The following is a 19470-nucleotide window of genomic DNA, read 5'->3' on the forward strand; positions in this document are numbered from 1 at the left end:
GAGAAAGTGGTAAGAAGGTGGCAAACAACAGGGAGAAAGCAGAATTACTTAATTCATTTTTTGCACCTTTCTTTATACAAAGGGAAAAAAACAGTCCAGCCTATTAAAAATAGCACCACAAAAAAACAGATTAGGGACACAAGTTAAAACAGGGAAGAAAATGGAAAGTGAGTAGCTGTCCCAAACAGGGAAACGGGTATTTCCTTTCAGAAACAAGACAGCTTCCAGAAGGGAGGAAAGTTTACCTCAAATTTTTTTTTTAATAAATGTGATATAATATATTCAAGACAAGTGAGTAGCATAAATATGTTCTTCTAAATTTTGTTTGCAACTCATTTGGAAGTGGCTATTCTTTGAAATGTTTTTTTCATGGCATTTCTAACTTCTCTATTCCTGAAACTATATATGATGGGGTTCAGCATAGGAATGATCACAACATAAAAGACGGATACAATCTTGTCTTGCTCCAAGGAATAGCTGGAGCTAGGGCGCAGGTACATGAAAAGAAGAGTCCCATAGAAAGTGCACACAACAAGCAGGTGGGAAGAGCAGGTAGAGAATGCTTTGTAAATACTTTCAAGTGAACGCATTTGGAGGACTGTGATAATGATCCAGCAATAGGAGATTACCACTAGGGATGTAGTTACAACCTCATTAAATCCTACAAAAGCAAAGAGTAGAATCTGAACAAATTGGATGTCAGAACAATAAAGATGAGTCAGAGGAGGTCCATCACAGAAGAAATGGTTGATGATGTTGGAATGGCAGCAGGTTAATCCTAAACGAAACCCCACTTGTATGGATGAATTCAGAAGTCCAGATATATAGCAGATCATCACTAGTAGAATGCAGACAATTTTGGACATGGTGGTGGTATATTTCAGTGGGTTGCAGATGGCTACATATCGGTCATATGCCATCACAGCCACAAGATAGCATTCAGTAGTTGCAAAACAGCAATATAAGTATTGCTGTAAGAAACATCCAGTGTATGAGATGACTTTCCTCTGTACCAGGAAGTTTACCAGCATCTTTGGGGTGACAACCGATGAGTAGCAAAGGTCTAAGAAGGATAAGTTGCTCAGAAGGAAATACATGGGGGTTTGAAGGTGGGAATCATTTTTCACAACCACAATGATCCCAATATTCCCCACAATAGTGATAACATAAATCAGTAAAAATATCACAAAGAGCACATGTTGTAGCATTACATGATCTGTGAATCCTAGAAGAATAAACTCTTTCAACTCAGTGCAATTGCCTCCAATCATCTCACTAGTTTAGTTGATTCTTCACTGAAAGAGAAAATCATGTAAAATTAGTTCTCAAAGTTGAAGGGAACTTTCTCATGGGGGTCAAACATTAAATTCCAGGGGAACTATGTCAGCTCCAAAATTTTTTGCATTCAATATATTTCAATATTCTGTTAAAAGGAAACTTTATGTTCAAACAGTTTGGCAAACTCATATTTTGCCTATAGGTTTTCTCAGTGGAGTTCAGTATTATGAATGTTTGTGTTCTGAAAATTAGATCACATTTTCTTGTTTTCTTTTCCCCTTTGAAAATTCACTTTCATTTTTCTAGGTTGGGAAGGAAAATGACAAGAGACCATAAGCAGCAACAATAACAGAGTCTTATCTTTTGCTCTTACCCATTTGAAAAACAAACATTAGTGATCAACGTCTTCCTCAATTTCTTATCCCCAATTTTTTTTTTAGGAGCAAGTTCATCTGTTGTGGCTACAATGAAAGAGTTTAGCATGAGGTTTATAACCAGATTATTCAATTCATAAAAAGCTGAATGGGGAGACAAACCTATAGATAATAAGTTCAAATACTCCATTCTTCTGAAGTTCTGAGGAGAATATCAAAACAACTATGCACAAGAGAATGTCAAAAAAAAGGACTACCTGTGCACAAAATAGTGGTTACCTAAGCAAATTGGGTGAAGACCCTTGACTCTAGTTCTGTTAAGTATATTTAGAAGAAACTCTAAAGAGTGTGAAATAAGCAGAGTGGAAAAGTGATTGAGGACATGGAAAACCAACTTTGAAACTGCTGCTCCTTATATGAAGCTGACAGCCCTTTCCATGTTTTTCCAACGAAATCCAAGTTCTGCTGCAATGGCTGAGATTAATACTGTAATGGACTTATTAGATGCAGAAAGAAACTGCATCTAATACAGATAAGACAGAACTTGTTCTTAGCCAGACAAAAAGGAGTTTAGGAAACAGAGATTCTATCTGTGTTAGGCAAAGTAATTCTTCTCTTGAAACTTCTTCTTCATTATTTGGAAATCTGAGTTTGGATGGTCAATTTTTGATGGTGCTCAGAAGTTTCATTACAACTAGAATGTTTTTTCCTGGATCTGTCAGATTCAATAATAATATACAAATCCCACATGTCCTATAGAATATACTGCATGAGAGACTGCCCTTGAAATCAATTCTGAGACTTCAGGTTATACATATTGCAGATCAAATTACTAACTGGGGCTAGTTATAAGATGCATATACTGTGTTGTCAAATAATTACTGGTTTGTTTCTGATCTGGCATGATGAAAATCATGATACACACGCACACACACACGCACAAAAAAATCATATTCTACCTTACTGATTTATCTGAGATTGAAGTTCTTTAAGTGAGTGTGATTTTGGTTCTATTGCTGACAAAAGCCAATTTGATAAGAACATCAGCTGCAATATTTTAGAGGACACTGATATGTTTTGAATGAGGGTGGGGGTGAGGAATCCTGAGGAAGCATTGCAAAGAAACCTTTTATGAAATGTAATCACTGGCTCTTTTATAAATGATTTAGAGCCGGGATGGCAAACCTGTGGCACCTGTCCTCTCTGTGGACAGTTGTCAGCTGCTCTTCTGGTTTCCAGCTGGTCTTTGCAGGTGCCAGAGTGCCAGAAAATGCCAAAAAATGGCCAAAAGCAGACCATTTCTTAGGCCATTTTCAGGCCAAAAATGCCCTGAAAAACAGCCTGAAAATGGCCCAAAACAGCTAGTCTTCGGCACATGCACATGCATACACGCATGTTCTGGTTTGGGCACTCGGTGCCGAAAAGGTTTGCCATCACTGATCTAGAGTCAAAAAATTGTAAAATATTTTTTGAAAAATAGTTCATCGATATATTCATCAAATGCATTGAATACATTTTATTTTACTAACACTATAACATTTTAGTAGAGTTTACCTTTGTTATTATATTCCTTATCTTGACTGATTGATGTCTTTGTCAAAATAGACACTGAATGCCAAATTAGATGAAGAAATAAATGTGCACTTACCATGGCATTCTACAAATACTTCAGGAGAAACAAAATATATTTCTTTGATTCTTTTCAGAATGATCTCAGTTGGCTTAGAATGAGGACTCCCACCTGAAGAAGGGGTTATGTCTATCAGGAAGCATGGTGTTTATTAGCTTTTTGTTTTTCAACCACTGGGATTCATATTCCTGAAAGGCTGTGATACAAAGTTAACCTTCCTATTTACTCTCGGCATAAAAGAGGAGTAATTCCCCTGTCCCAGAGCTACACTTTTGAGGAGGAATAGATTTCCTTTAGGGAAAGAATTATCTAAGAAATGTCTGGGGATTTTCTCTTCTCATACCAGCACCAAAGGGAAACCATTTTTCCACCATTGTCTTTCAGGCAGCTGGCATTTCTCTCCACATTTTCTCTCCACATTCTCTCCAGCATTTTTCTGCATTTTAGGTACTGTAGAAAGTGACCAAAGCTGCTAACACAGTTACATCTTCTGGCACATCTAACATTATTGTTGTTGTTTTGTGCTACTGTTACTATTATTGTCAATGCAGTTCATAATAAGATGGCCCTTAAGGAAGCATCTCTGGAAAATATTGGATGAAACAGTCATCTGGATTTAGTTCAGAGAATTCTGGAGAAGACTGGAGAATTTCTGAACTACCATTCCTTTAGTTACCATTTAAACTTACATCATTCAAAAAAGTGACATACAACCAGTTCTCATTTTTATGATCGTAGTAACATCCTCAAAGTTACTTGATCAAAATTTGGGCAGTTGGCAACAAGCTCTTATTTATGATAGTTGCAGCCAGAGGTGATATTCAGCAGGTTCTGACCAGTTCTAGAGAACCGGTAGCAGAAATTTTGAGTAGTTCGGAGAACGGGCAAATACCACCTCTGACTGGAGATTTTATAGTATCCTTCCCCTGCCACGCCTGCTAAGCCACACCCACAGAACTGGTAGTAAAAAAAATTGAATCCCAGCACTGATTGCAGCACTCTAGGGTAATATGATAACTCCAAATTCTGGACAAGGGACATAATCAGGTATACCAATTGCAGAAAAAAGAACAGACCAGACTTGTTTAAGAAAAAAAGATGTGTAATGGTGATAGTAAATCCCACAAGTATTATTTCATTCACTGTGGTCCAGTTGTTGCCATCCATGTATTGGGAGCTCAGAATTCTGGGTTTTAAGAAAGAATTAGGGTAATGTGATTACTTTTTTAGGGCAAAGAGATTTAAACTGTAAACGGTATTCCATACTGGATATGACAAATGTACAACTAAACATAACATGCCATTAATGTGATTTTTGTGTGTGTGTGTATACACACACACACATGTTTATAGTATTTATATATGTTTAAAAATAGTTAAAGTAAGATGGCAAACATATCTAATACTTCTGCATTCCATTTTCCCCGCCAGAATAACCCTATGAGGTGTGTTGGGTTTTGAGAGGTCACTCAGCTGGCTTTTATGGTGAAGGGAGTCTACAACTCACAAACTTCTGGTACCCTGAACTAAAGTGGTTTATTACAAAATGCTATAGTTAGTTTGAAATCCTCCCCAGTAGTGTTTCTGATTGTCTGAACCAATAAAATAAAATGCAATGAAAATATGCTTTGATATATTTCAGGGAACAGCATCTGGTTGGCCATATGTGAGCAGCAGAGCTAAACAGATTCAGATCTGGTTAGCACTTGGATAGGCTCTTATTCTTCTGAATCACAAAACAGACTTATTGTCCCCTGAAAAACCCCATTTTTATTTGGTTATTGTGAATTCCTGGCATTCACACCCAGAAAAGTCCCAGCAATAATCCTTTCCATGTTTAAGTGCAAGAACAGACCTTATCAATCCTTGGATAGTTTCCAGGATAAGAGCTTCCAGTTGCAATGCTGTAAAAGGAAATGTTTGGCATGGAGTCTTTGTGAGGCATGAACTCAGATAAGCAAATCTTCACAATAATAAACAAACTAATGGTCTCTTGCAAACATCCCTCCCCTTTTTCCTCCTGTTTATTCCCTATGGGAGGGGCCATTCAGCATCCACTTGGAGATCTAATCCTAAGTGGATTTTCCATGAATGGGATTTCCCTGTGTATTTTCATGGAAAACTTAGACAAGACAGGGTGGAACAGTGTGCTTTCTTCTAACAATACCGATGCACTCTGAATCCATTGGAGAGGTCAATTTTCCTCTCCAAATTAATGGAGACCTAACCCTAATGTTGTGGAAAGGGAACTTCACCAGGGCAGGGGTGACATCCAAGTAGGAAAAATGTGAGGGGAACATCAGGCTAGCCATAAAAGCAAACTTGCATAGGAAAAGAGATTTGATAAAAGGTATTGAAAGAAGCCCCCTAGACAAAAGCCAAGTAATTAAAGCTAGGACCAAATCCCTTACAGACAAAAGATCATGCCAAATCAGCAAAACAAATAGAACAAAAGACACATAGCAGAAGGAGATTGCCACTAAACAGATATAAGAAATGAAACTAATAATCCAATCAAACCACCCCGCAGAGTTTACCCTCTGACGGAAATGGAGACAACCCCCCCTGACAGGATTTAAGCACTCACACACAAAAGGAGAACAGGTATAAAAATCAGGAGTTTATTACACAAAGCTGGCTAGCCCCAGGAACGCAGACTTCTTGCTATCTCTTGCCTTCCTGAAAATTAAAGAAACTTGCTTCCAAATAGCTGTCTGTCTGTGTCCTTACTCTGAAAGCACTCCCAGCAGGAAAAAAGAACCCTTGGAAGAAAGGCATTTGCAAGCCTTTCAACAATGTAATGTGGATTTTTTTGTGAATGGGATTTTCCCATATATACATGGGATTTACATGGGATTTCCGCATGTAAATGTAGATAATGCAGGTTCAAAAGGTATGCATCCTCCTAACCATAACAAGGGACTCCAAATCCAATGGCGATGTCCATTTTGCTCTCTGACTTTATGGAGACCTAACCAGGGGTGGGTTATTACCGGTTCGGACCAGTTCAATAGAACCAGTTGTTATAATTCTCGGTAGTTGGGAGAACCGCTAAATTGGGCCTCTGGCTGGCCCCACCCCTCTCTGCCCACTTCTCTGTTCCCTGCCCCATCAGTCCCTATCACACATGCGCAACATCATGCACATGCATGACATGCCTGCAGTCTGCTTTTGCCCGCCCGACAGGCCAGCCATTGCTGCCTGCCTTTCGCTGCAGCACTGCCTCATCTGATGATCTCCCTGGGTGAGTGCAAGCCCTGGTCACCTTTCCCCTCCACCACCACTTGCCTTATGTTTTGCCCCTCCCCCCCTGCACTTGCATTTTGCCACCGCTTCCGGTCACCTTTCCCCTGCCAACTCCACTTGCCTTCCACCAGGGAACACTGGAGAGGCTCTGCTCTCCATTCACTCCATTGGATTTGGAATCCCTGTGTATGGTTAGGAGGGTGCATACTTTACAACTCTGCCTCATCTGCATTTCCTGGAAAAATACATATGGAAAATCCTATTCGCTGAAAATTCATTTAGAATTAGGGTTAGGTCCCCATGAATTGGAAATTGCATTGGATTCAGAGAAACTGGGAATGGTTAGGTGGGTACATACTTTTCAAGCCTGCGTTATCTACATTTCTTGGAAAAATACATGGAAAAATCCCCTTAATGGAAAATCCACTTAGGGTTAAGGTTAGGTCTCCATGAATTTTGAGAGCAAAATGGACATCTCTAAGTGGATTTTTTGCAAATGGGATTTTAATTTAATTTAATTTTGCCAGGCAATATAGATGAGGTAGGCTCAAAATATTTCCACCTTCCTAACCATACACAGGGACTCAAAATCCAATGGCGACATCCATTTTGCTCTCCAACTTCATGGAGAACTAACCCTAACTCTAAGTGAATTTTCCGTGAATGGAATTTTCCCATGTATTTTGCAAGGAAAATGTAGATGAGGCAGAGTTGAAAAGTATGAACCCTTCTAACCATATACAGGGACTCCAAATTGAGTGGCAATGTCCATTTTGCTCCCCGACATCATGGGGACCTAACCCTAACCATATGTGGGTTTTTTTGGCAAATGGGATTTTCCCATGTATTTTGCCAGGAAATGTAGATAATGCAGACTTGTAAAGTATGCCCCTTCCTAACCATACCCAGTAGGGTGCAAACTGTTCCATCCTGTCTTATCTATGTTTTCCATCAAAATGCATGGGAAAATCCCATTCACAGAAAATCCACTTAGGGTTAGGGTTATGAAGTCAGAGAGCAAAATGGACATCTCTAAGTGGATTTTTTGCAAATGGGATTTTCCCATATATTTTTTTCAGGAATTATAGATAAGGCAGGTTGAAAACGTTTCACCCTCCTAACCATACAAAGCAACTCCGAATCCAATGTCAATGTCCATTTTGCTCTCCAACTTCATGGATAACTAACCCTAACCCTAAGTGGATTTTCCCCAAATGGGTTTTTCCCATGTATTTTGCCAGGAAATGTACATGAGGCAGGCTCAAAACATTTCCACCCTCCTAACCATACACAGGGACTTGGAATCCAATGGCGATGTCCATTTTGCTCTCCAACCTCATGGATAACTAACCCTAACCCTAAGTGGATTTTCCACAAATGGGTTTTTCCAATATATTTTGCCAGGAAATGTAGATAACGCAGGCTTGGAAAGTATGCACCCTCTTAAGCATATCCAGTAGAGTGCATACTGTTCCACCCTGTCTTATCTACATTTTCCTTCAAAATACATGGGAAAATCCTATTCATGGAAAAACTACTTAGAGTTAGTTCTCCATGAATTCGGAGAGCAAAATGGACATCACCATTGGATTCAATGGCCATTGGTATGATTAGGAGGATGCATATTGTTCCACCCTGTCTTATCTAGGTTTTCCATGAAAATACGTGGAAAAATCCCATTCACAGAAAATCCATCTAGGGTTAATATAACATAAAAAGTTATTAGTTTTCCTGCATTTTTTCTTAGAAGAGGCACTAGGAGTCCTTGTATAAAGAACATGACTCAGTAGGTTCACAAAAACATGAACAGACATGTTCATCATATAGAGCACCAGCGAATTTACCTGCATAACTGCAGAGGTAACACATTCAAATGAAAGAATGTGTATAAAAAATAGACACCTTACTTTGAGGAAAATTCATTTTAAAGCCAAGAAGGTGGGATAAAAATGTTACTGTACTTCTGACTGCACAGCAATGAGCGGTTCCGGTAAGATCATTCTCAGTGATACCCTGCAGATTTTTTTTAAATTAGTGAACTTTCAGAAACAACAAAACGTTTCTTTCATAGTAAAATAAAAATACTTTCCAGTGATTTAAACAAACTGAACTTATGAAAATGAAAATAAGGGAAAAATAAAATCCATATAGTATCAATGTAAGATTAATTCAATCCCTTAACTGATCATTAAATCTAGACCATAAGAACACATTGCTCCATCCTTTCATTTCTAGTATATAAAGGCATTTCAAAACCTGATAGCATATATCTTGAATCCATTCTTTAACTTCAGGAAAATACATTTCTTTCATCTGTGTAAAATTATTCTCTTTGCTGAACCCAAAGCTTAGTAAAACCCAAAGTCTTCCTAAAATATCAAATCCTGGTTTTAAATATAGAATTCAACATCACATCTATAGAACTGTGTTAACATAATTTGTAATTTAAAACCAAAAGGGAATTATGACTGGATAGAATCAAATCATATGAGCGAAAATGAAACAACCTGCCATTGCCCTTCAATTTTCTTACAGTGCCAACACAAACAAAAAAAATATCAGATATTCAAACTTTTTTTTAATCATTATTTGATGCTCCAGTAAACATAAAACAATTTCAATTAATTAACTTCATTCTTAAATTGTAATAAATATTTCTATTTCTGAAAAGCTGGATCCATCGATTTTCTAAAACTTGGAATGTTTAATAATTATTTCAAGATGTCAGAAGCTTTTTCAAAGTGTCTGGTATGTGGAAGTTCAGCCATCGTTAACAAATGCTTCTTAATAAAAGATGTCACAAAAAAAGAAGAATCTGTTTTGTTTCTTGACGTTCAAGAAATAATAATAATAATAACAACAACAACAACAACAACAACTTTCAAAAGCACAATCTATTTGAAAAATATATGATTCACAAACTACTCCTATTTGTGTTTAAGAAGCAATGTACCGTGTTTCTCATATAATAAGGCCAGGTCTTTTTTTTTTTTGAGCCCCCCCAAAATGGTTAGGCTATCTTTTTTGGGGTGACTTAATCCCCCCCCCCCCCCTTGCATCTTCGGGTGGGCGGGTGGCGATGGCTTGGATGTTGACCTCGGCGTTGGTGGGGCACTTCGTATTGGGGTCAACACAGGCAGCACCATATCCGGGTGTGCAACACAAGTACTTCCTAACGGCAAGCCCCCCCCACCATTCCCCCCATTTCGCATGTTTTAATATAGGCCTTAATTTGGGGGGAGGAGCTTAATTTCATTTCATGCCTATAAAACATGCTGGGACTTCCTATTGGGGGAGGCCATATTGTTGGAGAAACAGGGTATTTTGTTTTGAAAAATGGAAATTTAGCCTGTTAACATGTATGTATTGTAGTGTCCTAACTTGTCTGTTTTTTACTATAAACAAAATTCATTTAGAAAAGACCATTCTTTTTAATATTTTCTTCATGCAAGTTATAACTTCTTTGTTTTTCAAGCTGTATATTATTGGGTTGAGCATTGGAATTATCACTGTATAGAAGACTGACACTACTTTATCGGTGTTCATGGAATAAGTAGTTGTAGGACGCAAGTACATGAACAGAAGAGTTCCATAGAAAAGGGTGACAACCATCAAGTGAGATGTGCAAGTAGAGAAAGCTTTGTGTTTGCCCTCTACTGAGTCCATTCTGAGGATAGTAAAGAGGATGCAGCAATAGGATACAAACACCAATGATGTGGTAGTGACTTCATTAAACCCAACAATTGTAAATAGCAAAAGTTCATTGAGTGAAATATCAGAACAGTAAAGATAACTCAGAGGAGGTCCATCACAGAAGAAATGGTCAATGACATTGGTTTTGCAACATGTTACTCGTAAACTGAATCCTGTCTGGATTGTAGAGTTCAGGAATCCAGCCAAATATGACAAGGTGACCAAAGTGATACAGATCTTTCGAGACATGATGTATGTATACATGAATGGGTTACAGATAGCCAAGTATCGGTCATAAGCCATCACAGCCAAAAGGTAACATTCTGTGGTTGCCAAACCAGCATAAAAGTAAAGTTGCAAGATGCACCCAGTATATGAAATGATTTTTTGGTGTGATAAGAAGTTTATAAGCATTTTTGGGGTGACAACTGAAGAATAACAGAGATCTAAGAAAGACAAATTGCTGAGAAAGAAATACATGGGGGTTTGAAGGTGAGAATTGATTTTCACAACCCAAATAATAGCAGTATTTCCTACAACAGTGATAATATAGATGAGCAAAAAGATCACAAAGAGAATGTTTTTCAGGACAAGACAATCTGTGAATCCCAAAAGAATGAAGTTTTCCATCAGAGTACAATTTTCTCCAGCCATCTATTTGATGTATATTATGAAATATGGAGTCTAAAAAAGAAAAATGATGTTATGGTATTCACCTGAAAAAATATGTTATTATGTGTGAGAGGGAAAGAGAAAGGGGACTTATCTGTCTGAGAATTCCTTAGAATGTCTCTATACGAGATTGGACAAATGAACCTCTGCAGTGGTGGGATTCAAAAAATTTTAGTACCGGTTCTGTGGGCATGGCTTGGTGGGCATGGCAGGGGAAGGATACTGTCAAATCTCCAGTCAGGGTGGTATTTGCTGATTCTCAGAACTACTCAAAATTTCCGCTACCAGTCTCTAGAACTGGTCAGAACCTGCTGAATACCACCTCTGAACCTCTGTGCTTATTTTCCTTATTTGTAAAAGAGGAACCTTATAGTAACTGTGGAACCATGGCATGGAATAATACTTTAAATTAGTCTTCTGCAACCCAATGTTTTCTCAATTTGTTCGATTGCAGCTCAAATCATCCTAACCAGCATGGCATTTCTCATCCTGTCTGCAGATTATGACAATTCTATTCCAGTAAATCTGGAATTCATGAATATGAGAAAGATTGTTTTCAATATTACAAGGCATTTTTCTGTGGGTAATAAAATTGTGTCCTTTCATGTCTTGGGAATCATTTGCCTCTGATTTTCAACAACAACAACAACATTATAGACTGTTTCTTGATTTTATTAATGGTTGGGTAGATAGCTATTACAAATAAGAAACAGATTTGGATAAAGAGGACAGAATGTTGAAGCACAAACATCTTTGCACATATTGTCTGTGTAATCTATTTTTTATAGGAAACCAGATCAGATTTACCTTTGTTGACTTTTATCCAAAACTAGCCCTATTTATTGTTTATAGTGACTGTTATACTCAGCATCTGATTCAGAGCAGCACACATTTATAGCAATTATTAAAAGCAATACAATCCAAAACAATAGCATATAAACACCCAATCTTGCAAATATCTAATCTTTTGCAAATCTTCCAAAAGAAAAGGGAAAAAAAAGAAAAGAGGTTATTAGCATGTTTTATTCAATTGTAACCCATATAAAGCAATATTCTATAAGCTTCAGGATTCTAACTACATAGCAATAAATTATTATTACATTATAATGTTTTCTCTTATTAGACAGTATGTGGAAATGGCCTTACAAAGGAAAGTTTGTTCGTGTCATAAAAAGCAGTTAGTAGTTAGATTACTAATTTATTAATATTGGATTCTATAGCCTGGGATGAGAATTTCACTTTTTAAATAGTTTTCTTCCTACAGTGTCAAAGCAATCTGGTTTTGTCTTGAGCATTATAAAATTAAGATCTCCAACAGAATGCAAATAGTTGAAATCATAGCAGCAATTAAAATCATTAAATCATCAATTGTACAGAAAATGGAATATAATTGCTAACTTGTTTAAAGTATTGACTTTCATTGTTTAAAATATTTAGTAATAAGTACAAAATTACTGTATTCAAGATTTAATTCATATAATATAACATTTATTTTTGTTTTTGAGATCCTCCTACAATCCTGCAGCTTTGCTAAAAAAAAAGACACCCAGTATTACTGAACAGATGGATTGGTTGGTATGAATCCAGGGATTAGATGGTAATTAGACTTCATTTTTACTTTTGAAAGAAACATAATTGATATTAAAGTTTGATTATTCTGACATCTGTACCATAAGCTTAGTTGAAAACCAGGCTTACTAAATGTAGTGCTTAAGAAATAATAATTTAGAAGCAAGAACATTTGGTGCAACTTCAAATCTGTCAGTCAATATCTATACATACTACTCTACAAACAGACACAAAAAGTTTTTTTTGATTAAAGGCAATGTACACATTTTAACAATATTGGTCATTCAAAACATTAAATAAAAGGACTCAATATTCTAGTCTACCTCAAAAAACAACAACAAGAAATTGAATCCCTCCTGATGTATTTTGAACTGTAACTTGCTGAATGTTTTGCCTATATTAGAGGAGGCTTAAACAGTTACCAAAATTCTGAACTATATTTGATTTAGCTTACAGTTCCTACCTTTCATTTCTGTAAATAATACAGACTTCAATAAGAAAGAGAAAACATGCTCAGATCTCTTATTAAATTAGAAGGGACATGACTACAGCAATTTAAAAAACAGATGTTAAATGGCTATCTTAAAATGTGGCTATTATAATTCCTACCCCACAATTCCATTCCCTGATTTCTGTAAGCCAACGGGCACAATAGTAAATCCATACTCACTTTATTTAGGTGTAAAAAATATAGGTTGTTTTGTTTTGCAGGCTAGAGATAGACATCTTCTCCTAGTCATCTTAAAATGAGGGATTCCCAAATGATGATTATATCAGGAGAATTTTGGGTTTGTTTGCTTTTAAACCTTTGGGAATGGTACTCCTAATTGACTTCTGACTCTGTTGACTCAAATCTATAATGTTCTTTCTGATTTTGATGATCAGCAAGCTGACAAGCAGAAATTTGTAGTTAAAAAAAAAATAGAATGACCATGTTGGGTTTTTGATGGACAATATCAGTCAACATGTCAGACTGCTGATCATAGTGCCATTTTGTGGCACTAAACTTCCCACAAAAGAGTTAAAGCAATTATGAAAGAATTTCAACAAGTGTTGCACATCAAATGGAAGCTTTATTTATAACAAATTACACTGAACTTTTTTTAGCCTCTTCTGCCTTCTCCAAAATTAAACAAGAAGTAACTCTGTCCTGGATGGGAAATACAGGGTTTTGTGGTAATGGCATGATGTATCATCAAGTTCTTACTTTTGATTATGTAAGAACTAGTCATCACAGAGATGCTCTCTGTAAGGAGACAAATGATTTCTTTGCCACTAAAGCAAAAATAACAAATAACAACAATATACTATAACTAAATTTCATTGTGCTTATCAATATTTATTGAAGTATTTTTAAAATATTCATTTACTTAGTATTAGCAATAGCAATAGCACTTAGACTTATAGACTGCTTCACAGTGCTTTACAGCCCTCTCTAAGCAGTTTACAGAGTCAGCATATTGCCCCCAACAATTTGGGTCCTTATTTTATCCACCTTGGAAGGATAGAAGGCTGAATAAACCTTGAGCCTGGTGAGATTTAAACTGCCAAATTGCAGGCAGCCGGAAAGTAGCAAAAGTAACCTGCAGTACTGAACTCTAAGCACTGCACCACCATGGCTCATCATCATTATTTCATACTTAAATATCCCCTATCCAACTCCTATTGTCAGAATTTCAATGGAAGGTACTGTATATCACCATACTCAATGGTTCCACTTCTCAGAAACCCTGAATATCCCATGTACCCGACCAATTACAAAACATAGCATATAACCAACCCCGTGCTTATTTCACACTGCATTAATCTGTTTAATAATGAATTATAATTATTATGGTATAATGATGGGGTGGGATTTGGATTGGCTACTGTGACATCACATCCCTGGCCAGTACAAGACACCAGTTCAAGAAAGAATTAAATAGTTTTATATAAAGATAGGAGAAAAATGTTTCAATCCAATGTTAAGTCCCTCCAAACTCTAGAACCTCTAGCCAAAGCTTAGAACATTTCCTGGTTGATTTTAAACCTAGCAACCTTAACTGCATGAAATAAACACAGATAGTCTTTCCTTTATCCTAAATGCAAAGCCAGTTCATAAACAGAGAGTGAACACATTTAATTAAGCCAAGATTGTAAATCTGGGATAATATAGGGTTTTTTTTTCATTGTACAATATTTTTCACAGTTCTTCATATAATAACAGATTCTACATTTTTGATATGCTATTCAAAATGACATTTATCTTTTAAAACTTGATATTCTTCACAAAACCAGATTAACAAATGGACGGATATTAAATTAAACAGGGTGAAAGTAAGGCAAGTCAGTATCTTATGCATAAGGATGCCCTTCATGATTTTACATTTCCAAGATAAGAAAAATGACAGCCAACCTTTCTGAACGTTCATTGAGGTATCCAATGTACATGAAAAAAATAATAATCTTAATCTCGTTTTAAACTCAAAGGAAATGGGCTTGGAAGGTTCTAGGAAATATTTAAGATCTTCAGTGATTGCTTTGTTAAAGTGGAGTATTCCTAACCTTTTTTCTCAAATTCTTGCAAACAACCACTATAATATTCATCTTGGTAATTTTTTTTGTTTTTTAATATAAAATTACATGAGTCAGAAGCCATTTTGATACTCATAATAATTCAGGAGATTTAGATGATGTTAATGCATTTTGAAGACAGCCAGTTCAGTGTAAAGGCTAAAGAAAGCAGGAGACCATGAGCTCTAGTCATGCTTTAGGCACAAAACCAGCTGGTAACCTTGGGCCAGTCCTTCTCTCTCAGCCCTAGGATGGCAAACCACATCCAAAAATGCTGCCAAAAAAATGGCACAGCCTTGTCCAGGCAGTCCTTAGGAGTCAAGACCAAGTCAAAGGCACTGTTACACAAAAGAAGTAACTTGTTGCATCTGTTTATGTGTTTGTTACTGGAGGTTAAAGTATGCTGCTTCTGCATGTGAGTGCTTTTGAGAGTTGAGTCTAAACAACGAGTACTGAAATATTTTTAACTATAATATACAGAGTTATTTTTTTAAATTTATCTGCCTACAGGACTTATCGATTGTTATAATTAACTGACACTGAGGAATGTGCAATTCCCCAAGTCCATTGTGAGTTAAAACAAATGCATAACAGTAAAAAACAAAATGAAAATAAAAAATATGCAATATAAAGAATCATATGTACCAGGAATCAAGCATGCCAAAGACACCATGAAAAACTTGCAAACCCAGAGACATTATTATAATAGCTGTGCTCCCAAGGCTTTTTCAATAGTCCAGTAATTTACAGGAAATATAATATAGAGATAGGCAAAGATTGGCACATTGCTAGCTACATTTTATGAGAAGAAGAGTCCAAGAGCATGTGCTCTATGCCTATGTGCTTGGTAAGAAAGGCAGAAGGAAGTGTCTACCCAGAGTTCATGTTAAGCAAATACAGGCATTATAATGTACAGAGGTACAAAGGGTAAATCCTTAATTCATTCATACCAATAGAAGATAATATTTGCAGCTCAGGGTTGAACTGTGGGATTCTTGGTGTTCTCTGATCTTGACAAACACTTCATTCCCCGACTAGGTAACATCACCAGCGCTCTGAAGCATAGACATAGTTCTTAAAGGATCCATCAGATAATTTTGTAACTCACAATGATGTAAATAAATAGATTTATTTATTTTTAATGCTGCCCATTGATATTGCAGCCATGTCAGGAACGCTGACATGCAGCCCATTGATATGCAGCCATGTCAGGAGCACTGAAGATCTTCTGGGTTGAAGGGATCAGCTGATGACATTACTGCTGCCAGGGAGAAGCCCAGTTGGGAGCTCCTTTCGTGTCCCCATTAAGCTGCCCACTGAAGTGGTACACATCTATCTACTCATGGTGGCCCACTTTTGAATTGCTAGGCTGGCAGGAACTGGACCAAATGATGGGAGCTCACATGTCACATGGCAACAATGGGTCTCAAACACAAGCCTGCCAATCATCTGCCCAGCATCTTAATCATGTGAGCCACTGTGCCCATTGATCAAGTGACTTTAGACAACTTATATAGGACCAAAACAGGATACAGAATAAAGGTAAAGGTAAAGGTTCCCCTGCACATATGTGCTAGTTGTTTCTGGCTCTAGGGGGTGGTGCTCATCTCCATTTCAAAACAGAAGGACCAGCGCTGTCCAAAGATGTCTCTGTAGTCATGTGGCTGGCATGATTAAACCTTCGGCACATGACTAAACTCCGAAGGTGCACAGAATGCTGTTACCTTCCCACCAAAGCGGTCTCTATTTTTCTACTTACATTTTTACATGCTTTCGAACTGCTGAGTTGGCAAAAGCTGGGACAAGCAACAGGAGCTCACTCCGTTATGCAGCGATAGAAATTCAAACCACTGAACTGCTGACCTTTATGATTGACAAGCACAGCATCTTAGTCACTGAGCCATTGTGTGCTTACAGAATAAGAATAAGAAATCCATAGAAATAATAGTGCCACAAACATTTAACTGCAAAAATACACTTAAATAGAATTCCATTATATTTTAGTCTTTTGCTAAGTACATGTAAAGCAGAATATTGAGAATATATTGCACCATCTTAAAGAACATACATTAATTACAGAAAAGAATATTCCATTTCAATATTTGGAAAAAGTTGCTTATACTCTTCACACACACACACCCAAAAAATCAGGAAATCTTTTTTTTTAATCTACTAATTCAGATTGAGACTTTTTAAAAAAAGACCTGTTAAAGCATCCTTCACCTCCTTGTTTCTCAGACTGTAAATCAAAGGGTTCAGCAGGGGGATAACAATTGTGTAGAAAACAGCCAGAATTTTGTCACTCACGTCCTGGATGGGGGATCCATTGCTTGATTTTGGTCGGAAATGTAAAATAAGGATTGCCCCGTGGAAGATAGTAACTGCAATTAGGTGTGAAGTGCAAGTGGAGAAGGCTTTCAGCCTGCCTGAAACTGAACTGATCCTCACAATGTTGGCCAGAATACATATATATGAAAGAAAAACACTCAGCAAGGTAGTTGCTTCTACAAGTCCAGCCACATAAAAAATGAGAAGTTCATTTAGGTGAGTGTCAGTACAGGAGAGCAATAAAAGGGCTGTGATGTCACAATATACATGATTGATCTCAGACCGACAGAAGGACAATCTGAAAGTGAAAATGGTATGCAGAAGGGAATGCAAAAATCCCAGGAGATAGGAACCTGTCATCAGAAGAAGGCAGACTCTGGGAGACATGAGGACTGGGTACAGCAAGGGTTTGCAGATAGCTGCATATCGGTCATAGGCCATTGCCACAAGGAGAAAACACTCTGCACTCCCCAAGCCTATGACAAAGTACATCTGCATGGCACATCCAATAAAGGAAATTAATTTCTTATCTTCCAGGAAATTCGCCAAAGACTTACAGGCAACCACAGAGGAGAATAATGAATCTATAAAGGAGAGATTGCTGAGGAAGAAGTACATTGGAGTGTGGAGTTGGGGGCTGGCCCTTATTAAAGCAATCATCCCTATATTGCCCACCAATGTAGCTATATAAAAGATCAGGAACACCAAAAAAAGGATGATCTTCAGGACAGGTTGGTTGGTGAAACTTACAAAGACAAAATCCTTGACTTTTGTGGTGCTGTTTTCTTCTGTCATTTTCTTTCCAGACCTGCAAGGTTTGCAAAAAATATGGCAGGCAAAGAAAAAGCAATATTTTTTTAATAATTCATATGAGTGATTTAGGGAATTCATGGATTCTAAATGTAGGGATGAGCACGGGCTTGAGTTATATAGAAGTGCAAGGAAATTGGCATACTGTTTGGGGATAGCGAAAGTAAAAGTAAAAACTTGCAAAAGCCATCAGGTTTGCAAAGATTGGAGTAGATGGAGAGGGTATGAAAGCTTAGGGGGAAGAAGCATCCATGTTTAAGCTAAATGTATGTTTGGAAGGAGATTTTCAAATATATTGTCAGTGGAAAAAAAATTGGCCATAGTGGGAAATGGTAATAATTCATTGTTACTTTTTATATACTAGTAATTATTCAGCTGTATGAATATCACTGTGCTTTTTTAAACAGGAAGGAAGGTAGGAATTTAGCCATTCCAATTATTTGTCTTTGAATTCCAGTTCAAAACCTTCTCCATATTTTTTTTACAATTCAAGCTACATGATCAAGCTATTTATCATACACCTGTTTTGATAGACAGTTAAATGTCAAATATTTGTACATAAATATTGTCTTTGTAAAGTAATCTTCTCTTTTCACTTTTTAAAATTTATAGAGATGAGACTTTCTACAATGCAAAGGCCTAAAGGAAATAATAATCTGATAAACAATATTTTGGTGTTCCAGATAATTGAATACACAATCATTTTACTGAGAGTAGAGAGCTCTCCTGAGGAGCCTGGTCTGATCTGGGCCACTGAGTAGATAAAAAGGAAGCCCCTGCACAATTCATATGAAATCCAAGTTCAGTTTAGCTCTTAGCTTCTGGCAGGATCTTTTTTATAGGCAGAATTCCTATTCTGCCATTTTGAATTCACTATAGAGAATCCTGCTTGTTGGATGACTGAGCCACTGGGAAGCATCATCTCTTCTCCCTTCAAAGCTCTTTCTCAGCTTCAGAACAAAGGCTTTTCTTAGATAGAAATATCCTAATCCTCAGCCAATAGGGAGTCACTATCTCTGTATAAAACATGTATAAAATCAATGGACACAGGGATGAACAGACTGCCAAGTACCTCAGAGTTCAAAATAGTTCCAGAATTCAAGACAAGCCCATACATTTTTTTATATACCAAATAGAAATGTAAGGGCTAGTGAGACTTATTTCAGTTTGGAGTGGTGGCCGGGGGGAGGGGGGGTAGAGTGAACACAACTACATGACTGTTATATCATTTAAAAACATCAGTACTTACCCAAAACAGAAAATGAAATGACAGCAAATCTGACGAAATAGACACTGAGTGAAATTGTATGATGCAAC

At 37.0% G+C, this 19470-nt stretch overlaps 3 protein-coding genes across 4 annotated transcripts; all 3 read right to left on the reverse strand.

Moving 5' to 3' along the window:
• Nucleotides 1-332: 332 nt before the first annotated feature.
• On the reverse strand, nucleotides 333-1271 carry LOC113448826 (olfactory receptor 5AS1-like). Its single transcript, XM_026719637.1, has one exon. It carries the CDS (start codon nucleotides 1269-1271, stop codon nucleotides 333-335), a length of 939 nt encoding a protein of 312 aa, XP_026575422.1.
• Nucleotides 1272-9936: 8665 nt separating this feature from the next.
• LOC113448864 (olfactory receptor 5AP2-like) lies at nucleotides 9937-13786 on the reverse strand. 2 transcript variants are annotated; one of them, XM_026719675.1, is made up of 2 exons: nucleotides 13771-13786; nucleotides 9937-10865 (listed from the first exon to the last, which is right to left on the reverse strand). In XM_026719675.1, exons 1-2 carry the CDS (start codon nucleotides 13784-13786, stop codon nucleotides 9937-9939), a joined length of 945 nt encoding a protein of 314 aa, XP_026575460.1. The 2 variants fall into 2 exon arrangements, with proteins under 2 accessions (XP_026575460.1, XP_026575461.1); XM_026719676.2 differs by lacking the exon at nucleotides 13771-13786 and having other exon boundaries at nucleotides 9937-10878.
• A 3401-nt stretch (nucleotides 13787-17187) lies between these two features.
• Nucleotides 17188-18147, reverse strand: LOC113448847 (olfactory receptor 5AR1-like). Its single transcript, XM_026719661.2, has one exon. It carries the CDS (start codon nucleotides 18136-18138, stop codon nucleotides 17188-17190), a length of 951 nt encoding a protein of 316 aa, XP_026575446.1. The 5' UTR covers nucleotides 18139-18147.
• Between the last annotated feature and the right edge of the window lie 1323 nt (nucleotides 18148-19470).

Source organism: Pseudonaja textilis, chromosome 1 (genome assembly GCF_049901715.1).
Source record: "Pseudonaja textilis isolate UNSWEBS1 chromosome 1, rPseTex1.2, whole genome shotgun sequence".
NCBI lineage: Eukaryota > Metazoa > Chordata > Lepidosauria > Squamata > Elapidae > Pseudonaja > Pseudonaja textilis.